General features: G+C 40.7%; 1 protein-coding gene across 1 annotated transcript in view; it reads right to left on the bottom strand.

Moving 5' to 3' along the window:
* si:ch1073-396h14.1 (disintegrin and metalloproteinase domain-containing protein 10) overlaps positions 1–17,689 on the bottom strand; it is a 34,616-nt gene extending 16,927 nt beyond the window's left edge. The window contains exons 1-8 of the mRNA XM_037771019.1: positions 16,226–17,689; positions 15,098–15,245; positions 14,753–14,871; positions 14,189–14,344; positions 8,243–8,331; positions 6,550–6,672; positions 3,429–3,521; positions 2,988–3,156 (exon numbers count right to left, since the gene is read on the bottom strand). Coding sequence (XP_037626947.1) covers positions 2,988–3,156; positions 3,429–3,521; positions 6,550–6,672; positions 8,243–8,331; positions 14,189–14,344; positions 14,753–14,871; positions 15,098–15,245; positions 16,226–16,286 — 958 coding nt within the window. The 5' untranslated portion in view covers positions 16,287–17,689. The remainder of the gene's footprint in view (positions 1–2,987; positions 3,157–3,428; positions 3,522–6,549; positions 6,673–8,242; positions 8,332–14,188; positions 14,345–14,752; positions 14,872–15,097; positions 15,246–16,225) is intronic.
* Positions 17,690–21,109: the final 3,420 nt, after the last annotated feature.

Here is a 21,109-nt window from a genome sequence, read left to right as displayed (position 1 = left end):
TATGAACAAACGACTCTCAGAGGTCAGAGGAGGAGGTCCAAGTGATTGATGGCGGCTGTGTGTGAGCATGTGTCTATGTCTGTGTGTGTGCGTGCTGTAAGCTGTAGTGGCATTGTGGTCTTTGAGTTTACGGTCTCTTTATGGTTAATGGGCCTCCTATGTCCCAACACCAGTAATAAACTGGTGAATGTGGGTTATGGAAACACTGAGGTTGAGCGTATCTGTTTCTGGATGAAACATTATCCACGTTTATACCCTTCAGGGCGATCACATGAGACTGGAATAGTCACAACAATGTCACCGCCACTATGAATGTGTGTGTGTGTGTGTGTGTGGCTCACGTGAGACGTCACCATGGCGATCAAGCTGAGGAATGCAGTCAGAAATCCTCACTAAGACGTCTGGGAGTGGCGTGCATGTGTGTGTGTGTGTCAAAGGTTCATGTCATTGTGGTGGTCTGCTTTCACGCCCCTCAGTTTAGCCAATCGAAAGCTGCGTCTGAGTGAATGTCATAGAGACGAGCAGGAAGAACCTCCTACCACAACAATCCTAACATTCACCAAAGCTCAGAGTTGTGGCTGATTAGTTATGTTCTAGTGAATTAGTGTATTTAAGTCATTGACCTGTAATGTAATAAAAGTTAAACAGTGACTGGAAGTTTGCGATTTTTTCTCTTAAAGCAGATTCTGTTCGTTGTTTTGTAAGAAAATGTCAGATATCGTTAAGAGTTAATATCAAATTCAGTACAAGGTTATGATAGTTTTGACTTTTCGATTTTAGTTTTAGATAGTTTCCAGAGTGTGTTTGTTAGTTTTAGTTTAGTTTCAGTTTTTCCAGAAAGGTTTAGTTTTTATATCTTTAGTATTTGTTTGTTTTTGTTGGGCCAGGTATAGAAGTATGTAGCTAGATATACATACAAAATACATGGTTGGAGAACTGTGTAGGAATGTCCATAATGTTTAATGTTCAATCTTCGTTCTACTTTAATGTCCGATCTCCTGGAAGGTCGAGTCCGTTCCGTTTCTGTGGTTCAACGTCCCGAGAGTTGACGGAAATTCATGCCGTCTCCTTTTTTCGGTAGTGATTTATTATAGCTAAAAAACTAAAACTTAAATAAATTTAGGTCAATTTTTATTTTATTTTTATTAGTTTTTAACCAGGCAATATCATTTCAGTTTATTTTTTCTTAAAGTATATAGTTTTTAGTTAGTTTCAATTTACTAACAATATATTTCACTGCTTATTTTCATTTTAGTTTAGGTATTAGTTTACTATAATAACCCTGGTTCAGTAACACTGCATTGTGAGTTTAACTGGCATTTTGTAACAATATGCTAAAGGGAAAGAACTTATGACTTCATTGAATTATAATCCTGTTACATTATAGAAGAACTGAAAAGTGAGTTCATAAGAGCCTGATGCAAATTATTACTTTTAAAGGAGATCTTTTTTTATTATTATTGCTTCATTCTCAGCGAAAGGGTGTGGTATGTTTGTTTTTTTTTTTATTTGTTTGCTCATTTATCTATTTTTTTTGTAAATGTGATATGTCATATAGGTTTTGTCAGTAAATAATATAATTAGAATGAAAAGAAATAATGAAACATATCCATAATGTCGTCTCTTCTTGGCATTTACGAATAATTTCAGCCTGACAGCAGCAGCTTAACATGCAAATCACTGGGATTGTTAATTGACGAGTTCACTCACGTTTTGCTTTTGTGCTCTCAAACCAAAACACTGCTCGTATGAAAGGCCTGAAATACGGGCTGTTTAATTCCTGCAACTCTGAGTGCCACAACATCATTTGATGCAGGAAAACCAACAGAGGCTGACATACAATGTGCACATCTGTTGTAACTCCTTAATTGACCCGACTAATGAACTAGACACGTAGTGTGCAGTTGCACCGGTTTTTACACCTGCTTTACGCAAAAAAACCTGTCAATCCAAACCAATCACCCCGGATCACCTCCGTCACGGGTCAGATCATTCACACTGATCTGTAAACTGTGAGTGTGTGTAGGAACGTGGCCTCTGGCGAGCTTGTGTTACATGAAGGCCAGGGAGGCCAGAGAAGGAAATGCGATTTGATAGATCAACAGAGATTCATGCAGAGATTCACACGGAGTGGCAGAGCAGCAAAACATGATTTCACTTTTCATGACAGACCATGTTTTTTGTCTCCGCTGTTAAAAGTATGTAAATGTTTTATTTGTATCATTAACTGTTAAATCATCCTACAAACCATAATAACCCTATTCTTTTTATCTACTTATTTTCAATAGATAACAATGGAATTCCGACATGCCTTTCTAGTCAGTATTTTGGGTTATGATTTAAAAAAATTCTCTAAAGGTACAGTAAGTTATTTAGACAAAAGTTAGGTTCAAGTTAAATTTAGGTGAAGGTTTTAGGTAAAGGCAATTTAACCCACTAACACACATTTTCCCCATGTCATTTCCAGGGTTAGGTGTTTCAACAACTTTAGTAGCTTGTTGAAATGATCTTATTCCGCAAAGTCTGACCATACCATGTTTACTCTGTATCACAAGCTATATAGTGTTTTTACAAAGCTTTACAAAGTAATAAAATAAAAAGAGAGCCGTTCAAGTGTGTGACTACTTTTCTTAATCAACCTGCTGTTTTATGGCTTCTTCCTCCAAGCGAAATAAAGTAATGGTAAAGTAAAGTATTCCTTATCCTTGGTTGTGTCTACAAGGTAACCTGCAAATTGCACAAACTTGCAAAAATACTTGCGAGACTCGCTGCCTTCTTCTAACCTTAAACAGTGGAGGTTAATGCCTAACCTTAACCATTTCGCGAGAGTTTCGCAATTTGCTTGTTACCTTCTAGACAGGACCCTAATACCAGCTACATGTCTTTACTGATTTTAGGACCTCTGTGCTCTGAGGCAAATATACAAATCACTGCAGCCTATATGTACAGTAAGTGTGTTACTTACGTACATAGTGAGACCAACTCACCAGCTTTGCCCTCCCAGGCGAGCCCCAGCACTCCGCTGTAGTCTCTGTTAGTGAGCAGGTAGGACAGACAGAAGTTGCCCCAGTTCTTCTCAGAGTACAGACTCAATAGTTTCTCAGGCCCGATGTACAGGGGGTTCAGAGGATCGTCTTTGTTCTCCTCCTTATCCATCTGGATGGAGACGGGACAAGGAGCTCATTTGACTTATAAGAATACAAACAATTATAGGCTACTTCCTCCACAGCTAAGAGAAAGTTAGCATAATATTTCAGTCATTTGAAATCATTTTGAGGCTGAGAGTCCCTGTTTGACTCTCACTGGTAGAAAAAGACATATAGACACCATCTGAGACTGATGCATTAAGGATTACTAGTTACTAAAGTTATCATTGTGTCACTCTAAGATGTGGCACAATTGTGTTGTTGTTGTTTGAAGGATCTTACTATGAGGGATTTCAGTTTAAAGTTGATCAGCTTGACTCCATCAAAATCCACCTTGTCGTAGATGTCGTTCACAGCTCGCATGTAGGAGGCGACCTGAGAAACACACATTTATGTGAGAAAACACTCAATAGCAATAGTTTTCAGGGCCACCGTAGCTTCAGAAGGCAATAAATTGAAGGTTTTGACAATCACAAAACAGTATTTCCAGCCTGTTCGCACGAAAAGGCGTATGATGAATGCCACGATAATGCGCAAAGCACTTAGCGTGCAATAAGAAGGCCGTTCTTGCTTTTGCCGTGTCATTTGTACGCCATGTAGTCTGTAATGACTGCGATGTAAACGCATCTGCATGACTATGTTACACTCAGAGCTAGTGACGTACAATACAAACTGAGAAAGTCCGCTTATGATGGACGGGAGGGGAGGTGGATGGGTCCAACAAACACAGGACTTTTAACCAGAAGACTGGTGTTCGAGACCGGTGTCTTGTTTTACAAGTTACGTTAGTGATGTTATTTTGTGACGTTCGTGACATGTTTTCTGTACTTATGTTTCGTTGTTTCCGTATGTATTTTTTATAAGCGCAACCATGACATTTTTCCTAAACCTAACTAAGTGGTTTTGTTGCATAAACCTAACCGTGGGCGTTACCGTAGTTTTGTTGTGTGGCGTACAAAAACATGCAAAAAGCCTAAAATGCGTCCTCATGACACGTGGAATGTCTGTGTAATGTTGTGCTATTTATATGTCTTCCTGTTAGACCGGGTTGATATTTCACAGTAGATTTAACAACTTATCCTTTTGACAATGTACTTGACTCTCCCTGAACTGCCCCACCTCTCTGATACATTATGCAGATTCAAACACCCGTGACCGAGTTTTGATCATGATTCATAAATGGACCACGTGAGGTAATCTGTAAAGTGAGGCGAGTGTTTTTCAGCGTGGGTGGCACAGCCGGTCTAGAGAGGCATGTGCAAACCGGTCACATGTGAAGGTCTGAGTCTATAGAGCAGGACACGAACATACAGCAAGGCCTACTGGGATTTTCCATCAATGTTAATATTTGTCACCTTAGACGCCTCATATGACTCTGAAACCAGGTCAGCGGAGATGGACAACAGCATTTTGTCTAGTTACACTCTCAGATTACATCACGGCATCACTTACGGTATAGTTTCTGTCCTGATGCAACAAAGATCTGGCTCCGAACCAGAGACAACAACAAGTTTGTTTTAGGTGAGGAGGTGATGAGAGGACGGACAGCAGGAGGAAGGCCAGAGAGAATAACAGCGTGGCCACAGAAACCAGCTCAGGACAGGCGTTCTTACTCAATAACTGACTTTGCTGTGGTCACAAAGATTTAATTTTAAAAAGCACTGATGTTAAACCTGGATCAGATGCTGAGAACATGAATCTAAAATAATGAGATAAAATGAAACAATCTATGATGTTATAATTTTGTATCAAATAAGGAATGTAATGACAAATACTGTTCATTGGTTTTAATTTAGGGGAAGCTACAGAGGTATTTATGTTCAAGTTATGTCACTGGATTCCCACATCAGTATGTGGCTAAACTCAATATCAGGAGAGCATCTCATATGACCTCTGACCCCAATGACAAGCGCATTGTTCAGACAGAGAATCTTCAACACAGACACTTAAATCACTGTTATCTTTCCTATTGCACTGAGGCAATGCAGCTTTTAACCCAGTATGTCGCTCAAATCTGAGTTCAAAGCCAGTCAGCCAACACAACAAGGAAATAAATAATCGAGATAAGAAGTGTCACCCATTGGTTTGTGGACTACCGTTTTGAAGCTTCGAGTTCGACATTTTGGATGTGGACTGGCTGCTCTGTGCCAGGCCTTTACACCTGGCACAGAGCTTTATTAGGCCAAATGTCTTCGACCCATGTGCCACCAGAGAGAAGGCTCTGAACCTCCTCCCTACTGCTGCTGTGTGACAGCTGTGTGCGCCTGTGCAGGCCCTGGCATGTGGTGCTTTATTCAGCCTCGCTGCAGCAACAGCTTGGCCCTTTTATTTAGTATTATTACATGTCTTTGTTGAATACTCGATTCTGATTCTACGGTCTGTTATTTCTGTATAGCAGACGGTTGCCATCAGCGCAGTTCTGATGTCAGACTCTCGTTTTTGTTTCAAATTATTGATTTCTTAAGTAAGTAGCCGTGTAATAAGCGGGATAATGTACAGCTAGTGCAGGTCATTGTTGTGAAATAAACCCCTTCAGTGCGATGCAGCAGTTGTCTGTGGCATGTGGACCCCGACCTGAAGTGGAGGCGTCTTGCATCACCCTGAATTACCCCTTACTTGTTGAATGCCTCAGTGGTAAATAATTCACTACCTCAAAATATTTTTTTGTTCTCTATCCTTTTAGTCATTAGAGAAAAACCTGCCAAAAAAAAGAAAGGTTTTAATCATGATCAAAATGCCTGCCTTAGTCCAGCAAACGGCTAATCGAAGATCAGTTGTGAAATATTTCACAAGGACAGACCCTAAGTGAGATCACAGACTGCTCATATTAGGTCAGTTCAGTTAAAATAAGGGGAAATTCAACATTAAACAAATTTAGATTCCCTTTCCTCGGTCACTATTTTGAAACAAGACAACATAAGAAGGATCGCTGATCCATTGCCAAATGACACTGGCATTACATCAGGTGAACTTTGATTGCAGCACCGTGTACCCAGGACGCTGTATTCAGGGACAAAGTTGCAAAATCAGCCAATGGCCGAGGAAATCCTGTTGTGTCTTGATGCTCCTGCTGGATGTTCCATTACTGGAATTACTCCGCAGTACATTGTGTTCTCAGAGGCCCGAAACATCAGGCAGCTCAGGTATCAGCAGCATCACAGTGTCTCACCCTGGAGGGGGTGACACTCTGGCTTGAGCCTTTTCTTTGTGTTCAGAAAAATAGGTCACTGTATCTGAACTTCAGTGACCTCTATTTATCAGCTATAAGTATAAGTAGTATTTGGCATTTGATTTTTTTTCTGTGTGTGTGTTAACCCTTTTGACTACTAGAAGATTAAGAAAACTTGTATGAAACTTCATGTCTTGTCAAGATAAATGATGAGAACAGAGTTGAAGCGGTCACCTGAGCAAGGACTGCGTCAGAGGACTTAAACTTCTTGTAGTAGAGGTGGTCAGCGTGGAAGTGGAGCAGGCAACTGGTCTTTGACTCATCGACTGTTCTCCTCGACCGGCTCGCTGGCGCCTCCTGTGGGTGAAAATTGCAGAAAACGGAAGAAATTACAGGTGAACAGATTTTAAAGGGGACAGTGTAGATTTGGCAGATGTGAATCCTCCTAAAATCACCAGCATGTACTTGAACCTCTCCTCAGATTTAGTCAATATTCGTTCTTATATTGAAGGTGTAAATTCATGAACGTGTGGCTGACGTGTATATGAATTGTCATTATACCGGGGACGCCCCATGTCCCAGGGGGAAATGGGACGTGCAGACACAGGGACACAACATGGACGCTCCACTAGGAACAACATGTGTTCAGACCATTTTATGACCAAAAAGGAAATGATCTCTGCCGGCAGGCATGTTGTCAAAAATAGATTCATAAATGTCCCAACATCCATTGTTGATCATGAAGATTTGGATCGTCCCCTAGTTGGTCAAAGGTTAGCACTTAGTACCCAAGGGAGAGATTAGCTAAATAGATTTGGCAGATGTTTATTCCGTCATACCTGTTTATATAATCACAATCAAGGTTGTGAGATGGATCTGGATCAGTAGCAGCTTTATACTTTATACAACTATATCTAACTATAAAGCAAGGAATCTCTGATTGTCTGTGTGTCCTTCACATATCTCGAGAACGACTCGATCGACTTCATATTTGGTGGATGTATTAATGGGGTCCGAAGGACATGCAGTGTTGAATTTGGTACAATTTGGACATGCTCAATATTAATAAACTCTGGATAAACAAGCGACAGCGCTCTGTGCAGCAGCGGGGGGGTCGGGGCTTCACGGCTCTGCAGACTCCAGCATGTCGTCCGTAGCGGGCAGACTGCAGCTCATTGCAGTTCACTGCTGGATATACTAACGTTACAGCCGAACTCTTCTTCACTTTCCTGGAGTCAACCCGAGCAGTGATGCAGAATCAAACCAGATTGTATTTCACCAGTGTGACAGTGTGTAAACATAGAGTGTATATAAAAAGCAGTCATAGTCACAGTGTCGTCACCCATTGGTTGCTGTTTTGAAGCCTCGAGTTTTGCATTTTGGCCATCGTCATCTTGGGTTTTAAATTTCACCGGTGTTTCTGACTGTGAGTGGTTGCGACTTGGGTGTATGACGCAACTATGTCATGGCAGGTGTATTGCTGAGGACCCAAGGAAGCGCAGTGTTGAGTGTGAAGTAGTTTGTATGAGCTGTTCTCGAGAAAGCTGCAAGCAGCAAGACCACAGACCGCACATTCAGCCCGTTCTGAATAGGCTTGTTAACGGGCTCTGACTGCACTAGTACTGTAAATGTAGCTGAGGCCTGTCAAGAAGCAGCTCATCTTTCAGCTTTCTGTGTTCATCACTTCTGCTGCTGTCATACTGTAGCATCCTGCTGGAAGTAAATCCTGTAATTTGCTCTCGGTGACTCAACAGGCTAAATAAAAGTGACCAAATGAATGAATAAGGTCAGTTATATTTACAGATGAATCACTGGTGAATTAATTGGCTATAAATGGCATTGCAGAGGAGGAAACTTAGAGGGTGAGGACAGAAAAAGAAAGTGTGCGTAAGTGTTTTTATGTGAGGTGATGTCTGGACTGTCCTACCTCATCGGGTCGGAGGCTTTGGGCGAGGAGGTTTAGAGGTTCTGCACCACAGAATCCATCAGTTCCACCAGTTCTCATGGATGGCAGGACTACACAAAAACAAGCAGAGACACTTTTAAATCAGACAATTAAATTAACTGATTTATTTACAAAAACATAAATTACGTTGCAAGAAGAGATGAGATGTGGATAACAGTAAAGTGTGTGAATATATGGGAAAAATGGTAAAGGACAGATTTTGGGGGAGTGGTCTGGAAGGATCTTTTAACACCCATTCTTTCAACAATCCTTGAAGAACTCTTTTTTTTCATGCGATTAATTTGCACGCCAATATATTTTTTTGAACTTTTTTTTGTCATGAATACTTTCACACAGAATGTGAATATTACGCGGCAAAAAAGTGTTGTACTTATTTTTTCAGAACAATATTTTTCTGAGCTTTCAGGACTGTGTAAAAGCATCAACCAATCACGTTAAGTTGCATCTATATTTATGAAACAACAACACAGAGGCAACGTAGTTTGGACCAAGACGGCAAACTGTATTACTCCTTTCAACCTTGACAAAGGCAGCGCAGACCAGATTGGTGGTCGTGTCTAGAGGGTAAACCACAATCAGTTTGTGGTTACGGTTAGGATAGGTCATCGGGCAGCGAGTCTCACAAGACTTTTTGCACGTTTTCGCAATTTGCGGGTTACCTTCTAGACATGACCCAGATCGCTCCTGTCCACTCCTCCATTCTTACCTTTCACAATAAAAGCCCTAGACATATAATATTCGCAGGAGAGTATTTAATAGTAATTGTATATTTATTGTAAATCTTTCCTCAAAAAAGGGTTCTTCAGAAGCAAATGGTTCTGGGTAGAACCTCAGCCCTTCAGGAAGAACCCTTTATGGTGGGATTATATAAAGGCAGCTTTATGTACTGGGAGCATTGGCCCAAAGTGGACAGCCCTGCCTACCAATTACATGAACCTGCTTTACAAGAGCCAACAAGGCACAAACAAACACACTCTCCTTCAGTCAAACACACAAAGATGCAGGTTTAAACACACAGACAAACAAACAAACACTGTCATCAGTAATTTTTTCCTTGAACATGTTCCATCAGTGAGTGAACTTTTTTTACGACACCACATCAATGACTCACTTCAACGTGGGCGTATCAAATAAAACAGTGTTCTCGAATCATAATAAATAATTGAACAGAGATTAAACACCAGGTTTGGTTCAACCCACTACTGTTTGTTGGAGCAAACAGGATATTGTGCAAAGTAAGCCCACAAATAAACACACACATTGATGTGGGTCAGGGCCACAGTCTGATCTTTGCAAAAATTATTTGTTTGAGCTGGAACATGTTGCGTCGTGTGTATGCTTAACCAGGAGCAATGATCGGGGGAGGCAATGAATCATACCAGGAATAACAGATATTATCTCTTTCTGGGTCCTGAGCGAGGGGGGTTTCCGGGGGCCTAAACACCCATGCATGTGCTTTTCTAAAATGTGGGCAATATTTGGCAAATAGAGTCAATATCAGATAGGAAACCACGTCAAATCAACGATCTGATGTTTCCTGATATCTTTCCTGACATTTCAAGGTCTTGCAGTAAGTTTCCACACTTGACACAAAGTAGAGATGCTGGGTCATGTGACTTCTCTTGTTTACTCAAAAGGTGCACAAGGTCACAATTGTTGCTTTATGACCCCAATCATAGAAAACATGAGAGGCTTGTTTCCTGGAGGTTAAGTTTACTACTTTCCGGATTTAAGATACAGCAGTTATTTCCCACAGGGGTCCAACTAATGACCCCAGACATATAACTCTGTTGGTGTATTGCATGTGATCTCACATATGGTAAATTAACTTGTATTTATATAATGCCTTTCTAGTCCTCCGATCACTCAAAATGCTTTACACTATATGTCAACATTGTCAACATGGCTACCATTCAAGGTGCCAACCTGCCCATCAGGATCTAATCTAAACACTCATTCAAACACTGATGGCACAGCCTTCGGGAGCAAGTCGAGGTTAAGTATCTTGCTCAAGGACACTTCGAAATGTGGACTGGAGGAGCCAGGGATCGAATCGCAGACCTTCCAATTGAGCCACAGCCTCCCCGTAGTTTAAAGCATTAACTATGCTTTACATTTTAACCTTTTCTTATACAGAACAATTTAAAACAACGTGTGCAGGAATCCATCGAATTCATTGCTCCTTAGTGACCAGAGGACCCACATTTGGAAATCAGTGTTGCGGTCTTTTTGTGGGAGCCATGGGGCAGTCTGTGGAAAACGCTGTGATAGCTGCTGGTTTGATTTCACGTCTGCAATGTGCAACACCTCTGGGAAGGCCGCCTCGTTCAGATTGATGAAATAATAACGGGATTGCAGTCGAGGGAGACATTGCATTTGTATAAATTGGCCCGTCTTGTTGCTCTGGCAAAGACACAGAATTCCACAAAAATGCAATGAGCCAAAACTTCATTGCAGCAGAGTGTATTAGGTTTATGTTCAGAGACTGTGGGGGATCTGCATATGGAGGAAAGAATGCAATGTAAAGTGCTGAAAAATGTTTCAGCATAATATAAAAATAATGAAAACAATAGGTTTTAGTGGCCCTGTGGTTATAGCCTGATTCTAATGTACAAAAAATAAACCATTCATGTGGTGCGCTTTGAGCTCCACAACTTACAGTAGAGTCACATGACATAATCACTTTCACATGCCGTTGGCAGTAATGTGAGAGTAGACAATGTTTTGCCAGTTAACCCGGTGACCTGTAAGAACTTCAAGGGGTAATGCACAGTGTGTGCATGTGTATGTATGTATGCATGTGCGTGTGAAACACTCATTCAGCAGTTCAACATCTCCCAATATCCCTGCATCAGACCTACAGTGAGGGACCGGCAACATATGATTGGATCACACCATCCTACGAAAGTCCTGCAGCCAATTGCAAACCAGTTATTCCTTCTGTACATGGCATGAGTGGGGGTGGGCTGTGGGGGTGGACGTGGAGGCCTAAATGCCGGGTGTCGACCCACCGACGGAATTATTTCCAGACCTTATTCTCTCTCCTTCTCAGTTTGTTTCTGTGTCCCCATCATACTATGGGAGATGCATGTTTCTGGCCTGTGTTGCAAAAAAACTATTAGTGCAAGACTTGGAAAAGAAAATGATTTCCCAAATGAAAAATGAGTGTCACATTTCAGTCCAGACTTCCCAGCAGCTGTTGGAAACTAGTTCTACTGTTAAGGGTAGTGTAAAATAAACACTTTAGCCAGAACTTCTTGAATATTTGTGTGTATAAAGTCACATATATTCTTGCATTATGGTTGGGGAGTTTGGTTTCCTGGGGGCACAACACTGGCTAAAAAAAGTGTTGAAATGCCACCTTTTTAATCCAGGATATGTTTGTACTGCAGTGGAACATTTTGACCTAAAGTCACTGCCCAAGTGCTCCATGAATGATCCTTTGGTCAGGCCATGTGCCCTCAAGTGCCCTCAAGTGCCCTCAAGTGTAAGATAATCCTAAACCTAAATATAACATAACACTAAACTCTGTGTGTCGTAGAAGTTTTTTCTCCACTGCCTACGAGAGAGTCTGTGCACACCACTCCTCAGGGACAAATGCCTGTTGCTTGGATTAAACCTCTAATTTATTAAACCACAAGGCCACAAGTATTCTTATGAATAACATGATTCACGTTTGGTGGGAGATTTCCCCGCTTAGTCCAGATTTTATGCCTCATATAGTCCAGATATCCTGTATCAACCCGCATCCTCCCCATTTACGCAAGTGATGAAACCACCAGAGCTGAAGCTGCTGTCCACTCGGTATGATACTGTATGTCTATCTGTCACGGAACAATCACGCTTTCTTGCAACTGTAACAGCTGGTTCTTTAGCACTAATGCATAAGGCTGATAAGCCATTGCTGCAACACAGAAAGTTCAGCCAGTTTTCCCAAAGAGATATTTCTCAAACCCTCCGTGCTTGTATAATATAATTTGGCAATGAATACCACGAAAAAATAGATGTTTGAAGAATCAGTTACATGATTGTTAAACTGAAGATTTGGCATATTGGTATGTGTTTAATCTTAATGGAAGATTTCTCCTATGTGCCAAGCGTGTAGAAAAACTACAGTGGCCGACACAAAAACGCGAATGGCCCTCTCTAGAGCCTGTTGTTGTAAGAATAGCGTAGGTCATTTGGAGCAGAGCCAGTGCGTAGAGTGTGTGTGTACAGGGGAAGTGAGTGGTGAAGCAAGAGAGAGAGAGAGAGCGGCGGCGACGGCAGCGAGTAACATTATCAACTCCGGCCCAAGCAGGAAAAGTTAACAGTGTTTGGTTTGTCCGTTCTGGACTACTGTAGAAACATGGTGGTGCGACATGGCGGACTCCGTGGAGAGAGGACCTGCTCCCTATGTAGATATAAACAGCTCATTTAGCATCACACGCATTTACCTTCATCCTTTCACCATTGTGAAATCATGATGGGGGTTTTCATACTATTAATGTGTCCTGTTTATCATTCAATATGTGGAATGATGCCCTTAATGTTTCAAGTGTTTGATTTTCAAGCAAAACAAGCAGGTGGTGATTGTGCAAAATGCAAAATGGCCGCCCTGGGCCGTCCTTTGTGTCCCAGACCTGAGAGACCTCATGACATCCTACATCCCAGGGGAGATTAATGTCCTTATACAACCTTTGTAGCCCCCAGACGACAACGACAGGAAGTGGAAAGATACACAGGAGTATACACATTATGTCAGCCCCCGCGAGTCCTAAATTACCACTTGTTGGGAAGCATTGATTGTGAATGATTTGGCACATGATATTTCAATAAACAGTTTCCTGCAGATATGCAGGCCTGTAAATGAAAGAACAGGATGTTGTCAGCTGCGACGTTATCTCATGTAAATGTTGCTCCAGTCATGAAAGAGGTGGAAGAGATGGCGGGAGGTGTAGGGAGAAAGGCAGCCATGGAGTCTGAGTAGACTTACAGTAAGGACAAACAGGGGGGTGGGGGGTTTGGCACGAACTGCACTGCTTCTAGGAAAATGCTTTCTTGGAAATAATCTTATTCCGATGCGAATGCGCATGCGCAGCAGGAGAAACACACAGATAGAAAGACATGCACATTAACATTTTGACAGCTCTCACTGATGACTGCCATCTGGCCAAACCATAAGCCAACGAAGAGTTTGTTTCCAATGCCTTCAAGTTCCTCTACATGCTGCTCTTTTTTCCTCACCTTTACCTTTAGAAACTCATATCCTTCTCCTGCCATTGTACCCTTTCCTCCTCCTCTTTCACCTTCATATCTGCCATTGTACCCTTTCCTCCTCCTCTTTCACCTTCATACCTGTCTCCTTACTTTAGCCCCCATCTGTTCTCCCTCTCCTTCAAAAGTCACACCATCTTCTGTTTAACTTTTCTTTGGCCTGTGCCCAGGAAGGGTGCCAACACCCCCCAGAGCTCTAAATAGGTTTTGCTGTTATATTATAACGCTACTCTTACTACAAGTTAGGGCTGCAGATAATTTATTGACCCCTAGTAACCTTGGTTTGTACAAGAGCTTGAGGCTGCAGATGTACAGATACAGTATGAGAACAGAGCAATGAGGATTAGTAACAGCAGGAAGATGTTTATCTTTCTGTGAGACTACCAGGAGGCCCATGAATCAAACTGTTGGGGGGAGATCTACTGTAGAAAGGAATTTGTTGTCGTGCTCTTGCCATAATTACCAAATGGCCATAAAGCAGCTGAGGTTAGGGGGCGTCAGTTTGACAATTTCAATCTGCAGATGCACAAGTTTAATTTTTCATCCTGGACACCGAGGGCAGTAAGAAGTTACTACAGAGCCAATTTAAGCTTGAAAACATGTGCAGAGAAAACATGTTCCTAAAGTGGAAAATGGAAGGTATAGTCTTACCCATGTCATCCTCGTGGTAGATTATAGAGTGGTGATCTGTTTGACTGCTGGTGTATCTATGTACTGGCTCTATGTGATAGGTCCCGTTGTCTGTATGGATGGTTCCCTCAAACTGACCCTGTAACACCGAGCCATGGCAGGCTGAACCACGTTCACCTGCATGACCAGGTCAAGAGAGATAACATGTCAGGGTCAGAGAGGTGAAAATGAACAGAGATAACTGAGGTATAGAGACAGACAGACAGACAGACAAAATAAATAGATAAGATACTGAGAGAAGCTTAAAGATTAGAGGCAGCGTTAAGAGAGATGAGATATGAGGCAAGGACAGAAAGCGATGAATTTACTTTTCAATCTGCACAGTTCAACATGTTTTACTTTGTTCTTCAAATTTCATTAATCAGGAATTAAAAACAGATTTTCATCCAAATGTTTTATCCAGATGTTTTATGCAATCCTTAAAAACTATAATTGACTGTAGATTTTCGATGATTAAAACCTTTGATGCCAGTAAATTTGCTTAGACTTGAATCACAGGTACATTGTTATCCCTGTTATACCCACCCTCTAGTGTTCCTGAATAAATGTGGGAGAGGTCAGGCGATGTGGAACCATTTTCACTGACCACCATGAAATTTTCGGAAAACGCTGCTACATCGCGTTTCAAACGCAGACGGAAAGTTCTGCAGGAAACAAAAACACAGATGTGGTCAAAGCTTTGTAGTGTGGTGGAAGGTATGTAGATCTATCAACAGCAGACAAATGTGGACAATTAATTGTTGACATATGTTATGGGTTTGGGAACCCGGAATAAAGGGTTCAAACAGAGAAAAAGTGAAAATTTAGCCAAACTGTGTATGTTTAAGAGGGCTTTTGAAACAAACACCACAGTTAGAGATGTGAAGTTACCTGTGGAAAGCAGTAAAGTCCAACTGCAGCGTGTGTTCCTGAGGTTGTGAGGCTCTCCTGACTCTCAGGTGCTTCCTGTGAAGATCCTCCCTGTCGTATGACAAGCCCTCATAATGCTTTATATATGGACTGATGTCACTCACAGCACCTGGCGAAAAGGAAGATTTCCAGTCACATCACATAGCTTCACACCGCACAGAGAAACCAGACAAGGATGCCAACTTTCACCTTCTATGTGTATCATCTTCAGTAAACTAATTGCTGCAGCCAATCACATCATAAAATCAGCCTTTATGCAGATGACATGTTGTTATACTTAAAACAGATTCTTGCATGTTCTTGCAAGAAATATTAATTCCTCTACAATTTTACATTGAAAATTTAACTAAAACATGAATACGTCTCCTCTCTGAAGATGCAAGTAGGTTTCATATACAGTTACAAATGGGGACAGATAACATCACAACGAAAAACATACTAATGTAAAAGATTTGTTCAACTGGCAAATAAATTTGTTTATTTGTTTTTATTGTTTATCTGTGACAGCTCTTGAAAATAATGTTCAGATTGATATGAAATTTGGTGAGCACATTCATGCTCCCGATGAAAACCAATAAACTGAAAAATCATTTGTGATTTTACCCCATTGCCACCGTCAGACCAAATTTGGACTGCCGTTTATGACTGCATGACTGATGACAGATCTGTCGTCTGAGTGTTGACGGTGAAAGTGCTGACTAACCGGAGAAAGCCTTGGAAGAGGCTTGTGCTCTCCTGTACAAGGTGTTAATCACTGTTGCCCCTCCTGAGTGAATCACACTTACCTAAACCCTTAATAAACGCTTGTACGACATTAATCACAACTACGTAAACCAAACATCATGTCTACATCACTGACAGGTTTAGCGTGAAAGCTCCTGTTTGCTGCATTCCTGAGGAGACAGGTTGAGACACGTCTGAGCCCAGAAGAGGCCAGTCCACCACAGAAGCCCAAAACTGCATATTCATACAAACACATCCACATGCACACCCATGCAAGACTGACACACACATACACACAAAAAACTCAAACAACACACACACACACACTTATTCTTATCTTATCTGCACACCCCACCAACACACTACCTGTAATCCCTTCACGGCAGGCGACCAACAGCAGCAGCAGCCAGTAGTGTTGAACCCCCATGGTCTCCTCATTGGTGTGTTTTTGTTTTCTTTCTCCTCCTTCGCTCACACCCGTTTCTCTTTTTCATCCCATTACCTTTCTCTTTCACCAGCTTCCTACCTGTGGCCGTCCCTCACTGGAATGTGACTAGTTGGGAGCCAGAGGAGATGCAAACACTGACAGTAGAAAGGCATATTCAGACTTGTTTACGAGCATATGATGAGTTATCTGCACTGTTAAAGGAGGGCTTTGAAAGACAGTTGTAAGAGGATTACTTACTAAAATAGTAAGTGTGGTGTGGTAAATATGAAAAGTGATATGAACATTTGCAATTGTAGCTGTAATTTTAAAGGCAGGATGGGTAGGATTTCCCTACAATCAGTGGCGGATTAAGGTGTTCAGGGGCCCCTAGGCTACTCTTTGTGTGGGGCTCCCTTCTCATCATGCCATGTGTAAAAGTGTGTTAGGAATATTACATGGCCCACAGGTACACACCTGGAGAGCATACACTCACACATTGAGACAGCCATTATGCTAAGCCTTTATATATTTAGCAATTTAGGGATTTTCTTTAGTAGATCTTGGTCACGGTGCTCTTTCTGCCATTGTGCTTTTCATAAATATTGGGGTAATTTGGCAGTAATTCCAGAGAAATTTCAAATAGGTTACTTGCTAATTATCATCTAATTTCCAAGAAATTTACAGACCTGTAAAATGAAACCTTGACACAAAAAAGGTTGAGAACCACTTCTGTAGATGAAAGGTCAAAGATCACCAAGTATATAACAATTCATCCTGAAGGGGAGAAATTCTAGGGCACCGATCATATACATTTTGAGACATTTCTCTCACAAATTTTGGGGAAATCTGGGGATCAGGAAAGTCGTTTTGGGGGACCATGAAAGTCTGTAGCAATCATGGCAATAGTTGTTGAGATATTTCAGTCTTGACCAAAGTGGTAGACCGCCCAACCGTCCGATGTGAGAAATCCCTCGAGCCATGTCACTTGTGTAGCTAAAAAGAACTTGCATTAGTGCGTCATTGATATTATTGCCAAATTTTGAACTTTGATTGATTTGCTGTATTTCCTGCAAAAGGAAAAGGCCTCCCACAGGTCTTATTATAGACTCTTGTGTGGTAGAGAAAGTACTAAAATGGTTCCAAATATGGGAAGGAAGTAATCATTTGTATGACTCACACTGTGTCAGAGGTATATTGTGGGCTCATTCTAAACAAAGTGGGACGGTTTTAGGTAATTTTGAGGAACCATAACGTCTCAAAATGGTACACAATTTGACCTTGAAATGAGGTAAAGTAAAACAAAGGTTATGCTATTAACGTAAAAGCCTTCTCGATGTGTGAACTTCTGCATTGATGAAAAGCAACAACGGTTTGTTGAACATTAAATTAAAGAGAAAATATTACATAATTTCTCAAAATGTACCTTAAAGGGAGATTTGTCAAGTATTTAATACTCTTATCAACATGGGAGTGGGCAAATATGCTGCTTTATGCAAATGTATGTATATATTTATTTTTGGAAATCAATAAACAACACATAACAATTACAAATATTGTCCAGAAACCCTCACAGGTACTGCATTTAGCATTAAAAATGTGCTCAAATTATAACATGGCAAACTGAAGCCCAACAGGCAACAACAGCTGTCAGTGTGTCAGTGTGCTGACTTTACTATGACTTACCCCAAACTGCATGTGATTATCATAAAGTGGGCATGTCTGTTAAGGGGATACTAGTGGGTACCCATAGAACCCATTTTCATTCACATATCTTGAGGTCAGAGGTCAAAGGACCCCTTTGAAAATGGCCATGACAGTTTATCCTTGCCAAACTTTTGTGTAAGTTTGGAGCGTTATTTAACCTCCTTTGCGACAAGCTAGTATGACATGGTTGGTACCAATGGATTCCTTAGGTTTTTATAGTTTCATATGATACCAGTATCTTCACTCTAGCTTTTTAAAACTCAGCCCGCTACAACCTAAAAATCACAAGTTGCGGTAATGCTTTAAAGAAATTAGTGCCGTTAAAACTAATTTGCGTTAACGCGTTATTATTGCGTCAACTTTGACTACTCTACTAAAAACATTTAAGAGTATTCGTTGATCTCATTCATCCATTATAATTAACTCAGTGAGTTCTGTTGAGAAGGTGTTAGGGGATTCTGATCGTGATGCATGTGACTGTTGTGTTACGACGATGACATACCATCCACTATCTATTATTTCTTATATCTTAGCTGGGTCACATCCAGCAACAGATGTCACACTTTGGTCAGACAGACAGGTTCTTGGCCTGAGACGCTACTACGGACATCATACTACACCGCTGACTTACTCCCTCAGGTCAATGTTTTACAGCTCGGTTTAGAGCTTAACCTCCCCCGTCCTCTAATCATCCACCGACTGCCTCCCCCAGAAAACTGCTGCTGCGCACCGATTGGCCGGGAAGGGATCACCCGGATTCAAGCCATGACATCACAGATTCAGACACACCCACGAGGGCAGGCTCGCACAAATATACACACACACACACATTCCCATATGGAGGTACTTGCAACCTAACACCCTCGGGTATCCCTAAAGTTGTCCTAGTGAGCACCAAAGTTTTAAGCATTTGAATGAGTTTTGCTATTTTAAGAGGTTTTGCATGTCTAAAAACAACATGACAGCAAAATGAAAATGTAATGAAAAGTTGAACACCTGCACAACTTTTACTCCTTCTGAAGGGCCCTTGTTAAACTTTTACTTCTCTTGTAATTACCTTTATTTTGAAGTGTGGAAAGGTAACTCTAGGACGTTGACTTTAGATGGAAAGGCTACTGAAAGCTTTTTCTTGTGAAATGTGATTTGACCTCACATTTATGTCAAGCTCAAAGTTGTTCTGCCTCACTTGAGCACATTGGAAAGAACTACAATACCAATATCTCAACAGAGGAAGCATTTAAAAGTGAAATCTATGCTTATTTCCCAAGTGTCCCTTACCAAAAAGAAGTTTATTCAAGTGTGCTAATAGTATACTTCTTTTAAACTTAAAATAAGAGAGTATACCTACAGTTTATTTTTTATGTGCTTATCAGAGATATACTGTACTTAACAAAAGCATACGTAAGTATAATTGACTTAGAAAAGTCCAAGTATATTTGGCCTGTAGGCCTACTTGTACTTTATCTTTTGATCAAGATATACTTAAGAAAAGTCTAATTAAGTACTCTTGAGTAGCAGACTCGAATCTCTGCTGAAAAAGTGGGCTACAAGTATACTTGCAGTATAAAAACTATCAAACTAGTAGTTTACTGAGAGTATGCTTTAAAGTGCACTTCGATAAACTATCAAGTGGGCCACAAGTATATGCAAGTATACTTTCAGTATAAAACTATTAAACTAGTAGATAGTATATATTTTAAAGAGTACTTTTATAAAGTGGGATACAAGTATAAAACTAGTGAACTATCAGTATACTTATAGTATAGTTGCAGTACAAAATAAAACTTAGATATAAACTTGTTGTGTACTCAAAGTTTACTGTTCTTACACTTAAAGTACACTTAAAAGTATACTTTTATAAACTAAAAAGTGGGCAAATTTAGTCCCAAGAAGTATTAAAGTAGTAGACTTACAACTATACTACTAGTACATTGATATTAGTATACTTACTATATAAAGTATACTTGGGAAATATATACTTGAACTTTACTCATGTATACTAAACTTGAAGTATTCTACTTTTTCGTAAGGGGTTTCCCAAATGTTTATATCTCAGTTCTTGTTACATGAATGGCAAACTCTTACATGATGTATGCACTAGTGTAACTGATCCTGTCAGCTCTGGGAACGCGTCCACATATAGATTCTCTGCTCTGCATTAAATATTCATGTTCGTTCCTACTTTCTGGTTTTGCATGATATGAAGTTCTCATGAGGTTTGCTCATTGCTTGACTGAAATGTTTTCATGGAGGGTTTCTGGTTGCTTTTGAGGCTAATTCAAACCTACACTACGCATGACATCCAATCTGACCCCTGAAATGTCTCGGCATTTAGTGCTAGACAAAGGATCATGGGATAATTAGTGCGACTGCAGGCCCTTAGCAGGTTTCTTTGCTTCTCGAAGGGTTCATAGGCTATGGGAATTATCAAATCACATCATTCTGCTGACATAGCCAACTGGTTAACCCCTTCATGGACTTGACCCACTTCACAAAGGGCCGCGGCGTTTCCTTTCTTCGTGCCCGGGCACCGCACAATATCCAGCCTGTGTCACGCTCCATAATGAGCACATTGTATTCAAAGCGTTGACATAGATCCTAGCCGAGCAGATAAGCCCGCTGTCATCCATCTCTGTCTCATTATTGATGCATCTGATGCCTTCGCCTGCGCTCTGACAGCTGAGAACTTCATGTTTGTCCATCATGCTGTTCAATTCTTCTCAAATCAAATGTATATCAGTGTGCAGTGAACACATTTACACTTATTGCTCTTAACATGAATAACTGTCAAAATATTTCAACATCTCTGTCTGCATTGTAGTTCCAGAAATGTTGATTTAACCAATATTGATAGCACATTCTGGAAACCATTTGTTGAATGCGATCATGTATCATAAATCTATGCAAATCATGGTTAAATATGTCAGTTATCTTACTATAAACAAAATAGACGCATAGCCTCAAAGTTATTTTTGCAAAAGTTTGAAACATGATTGTTAATTCCTTTGTTGCAGCTAACAAAAAAGTAATTTGAAGGTTCATCATATTTGTTACAGTAAGCCTCACACTGGTGAAATCTCTCAGTTCAGTTGAAGACAGGAAGTGTCAGAGTTTTACTG

This window comes from Sebastes umbrosus, chromosome 5 (assembly GCF_015220745.1).
Source record: "Sebastes umbrosus isolate fSebUmb1 chromosome 5, fSebUmb1.pri, whole genome shotgun sequence".
In the NCBI taxonomy this organism is placed as follows: domain Eukaryota; kingdom Metazoa; phylum Chordata; class Actinopteri; order Perciformes; family Sebastidae; genus Sebastes; species Sebastes umbrosus.
This window is presented reverse-complemented; position numbering and strand designations above follow the sequence as displayed.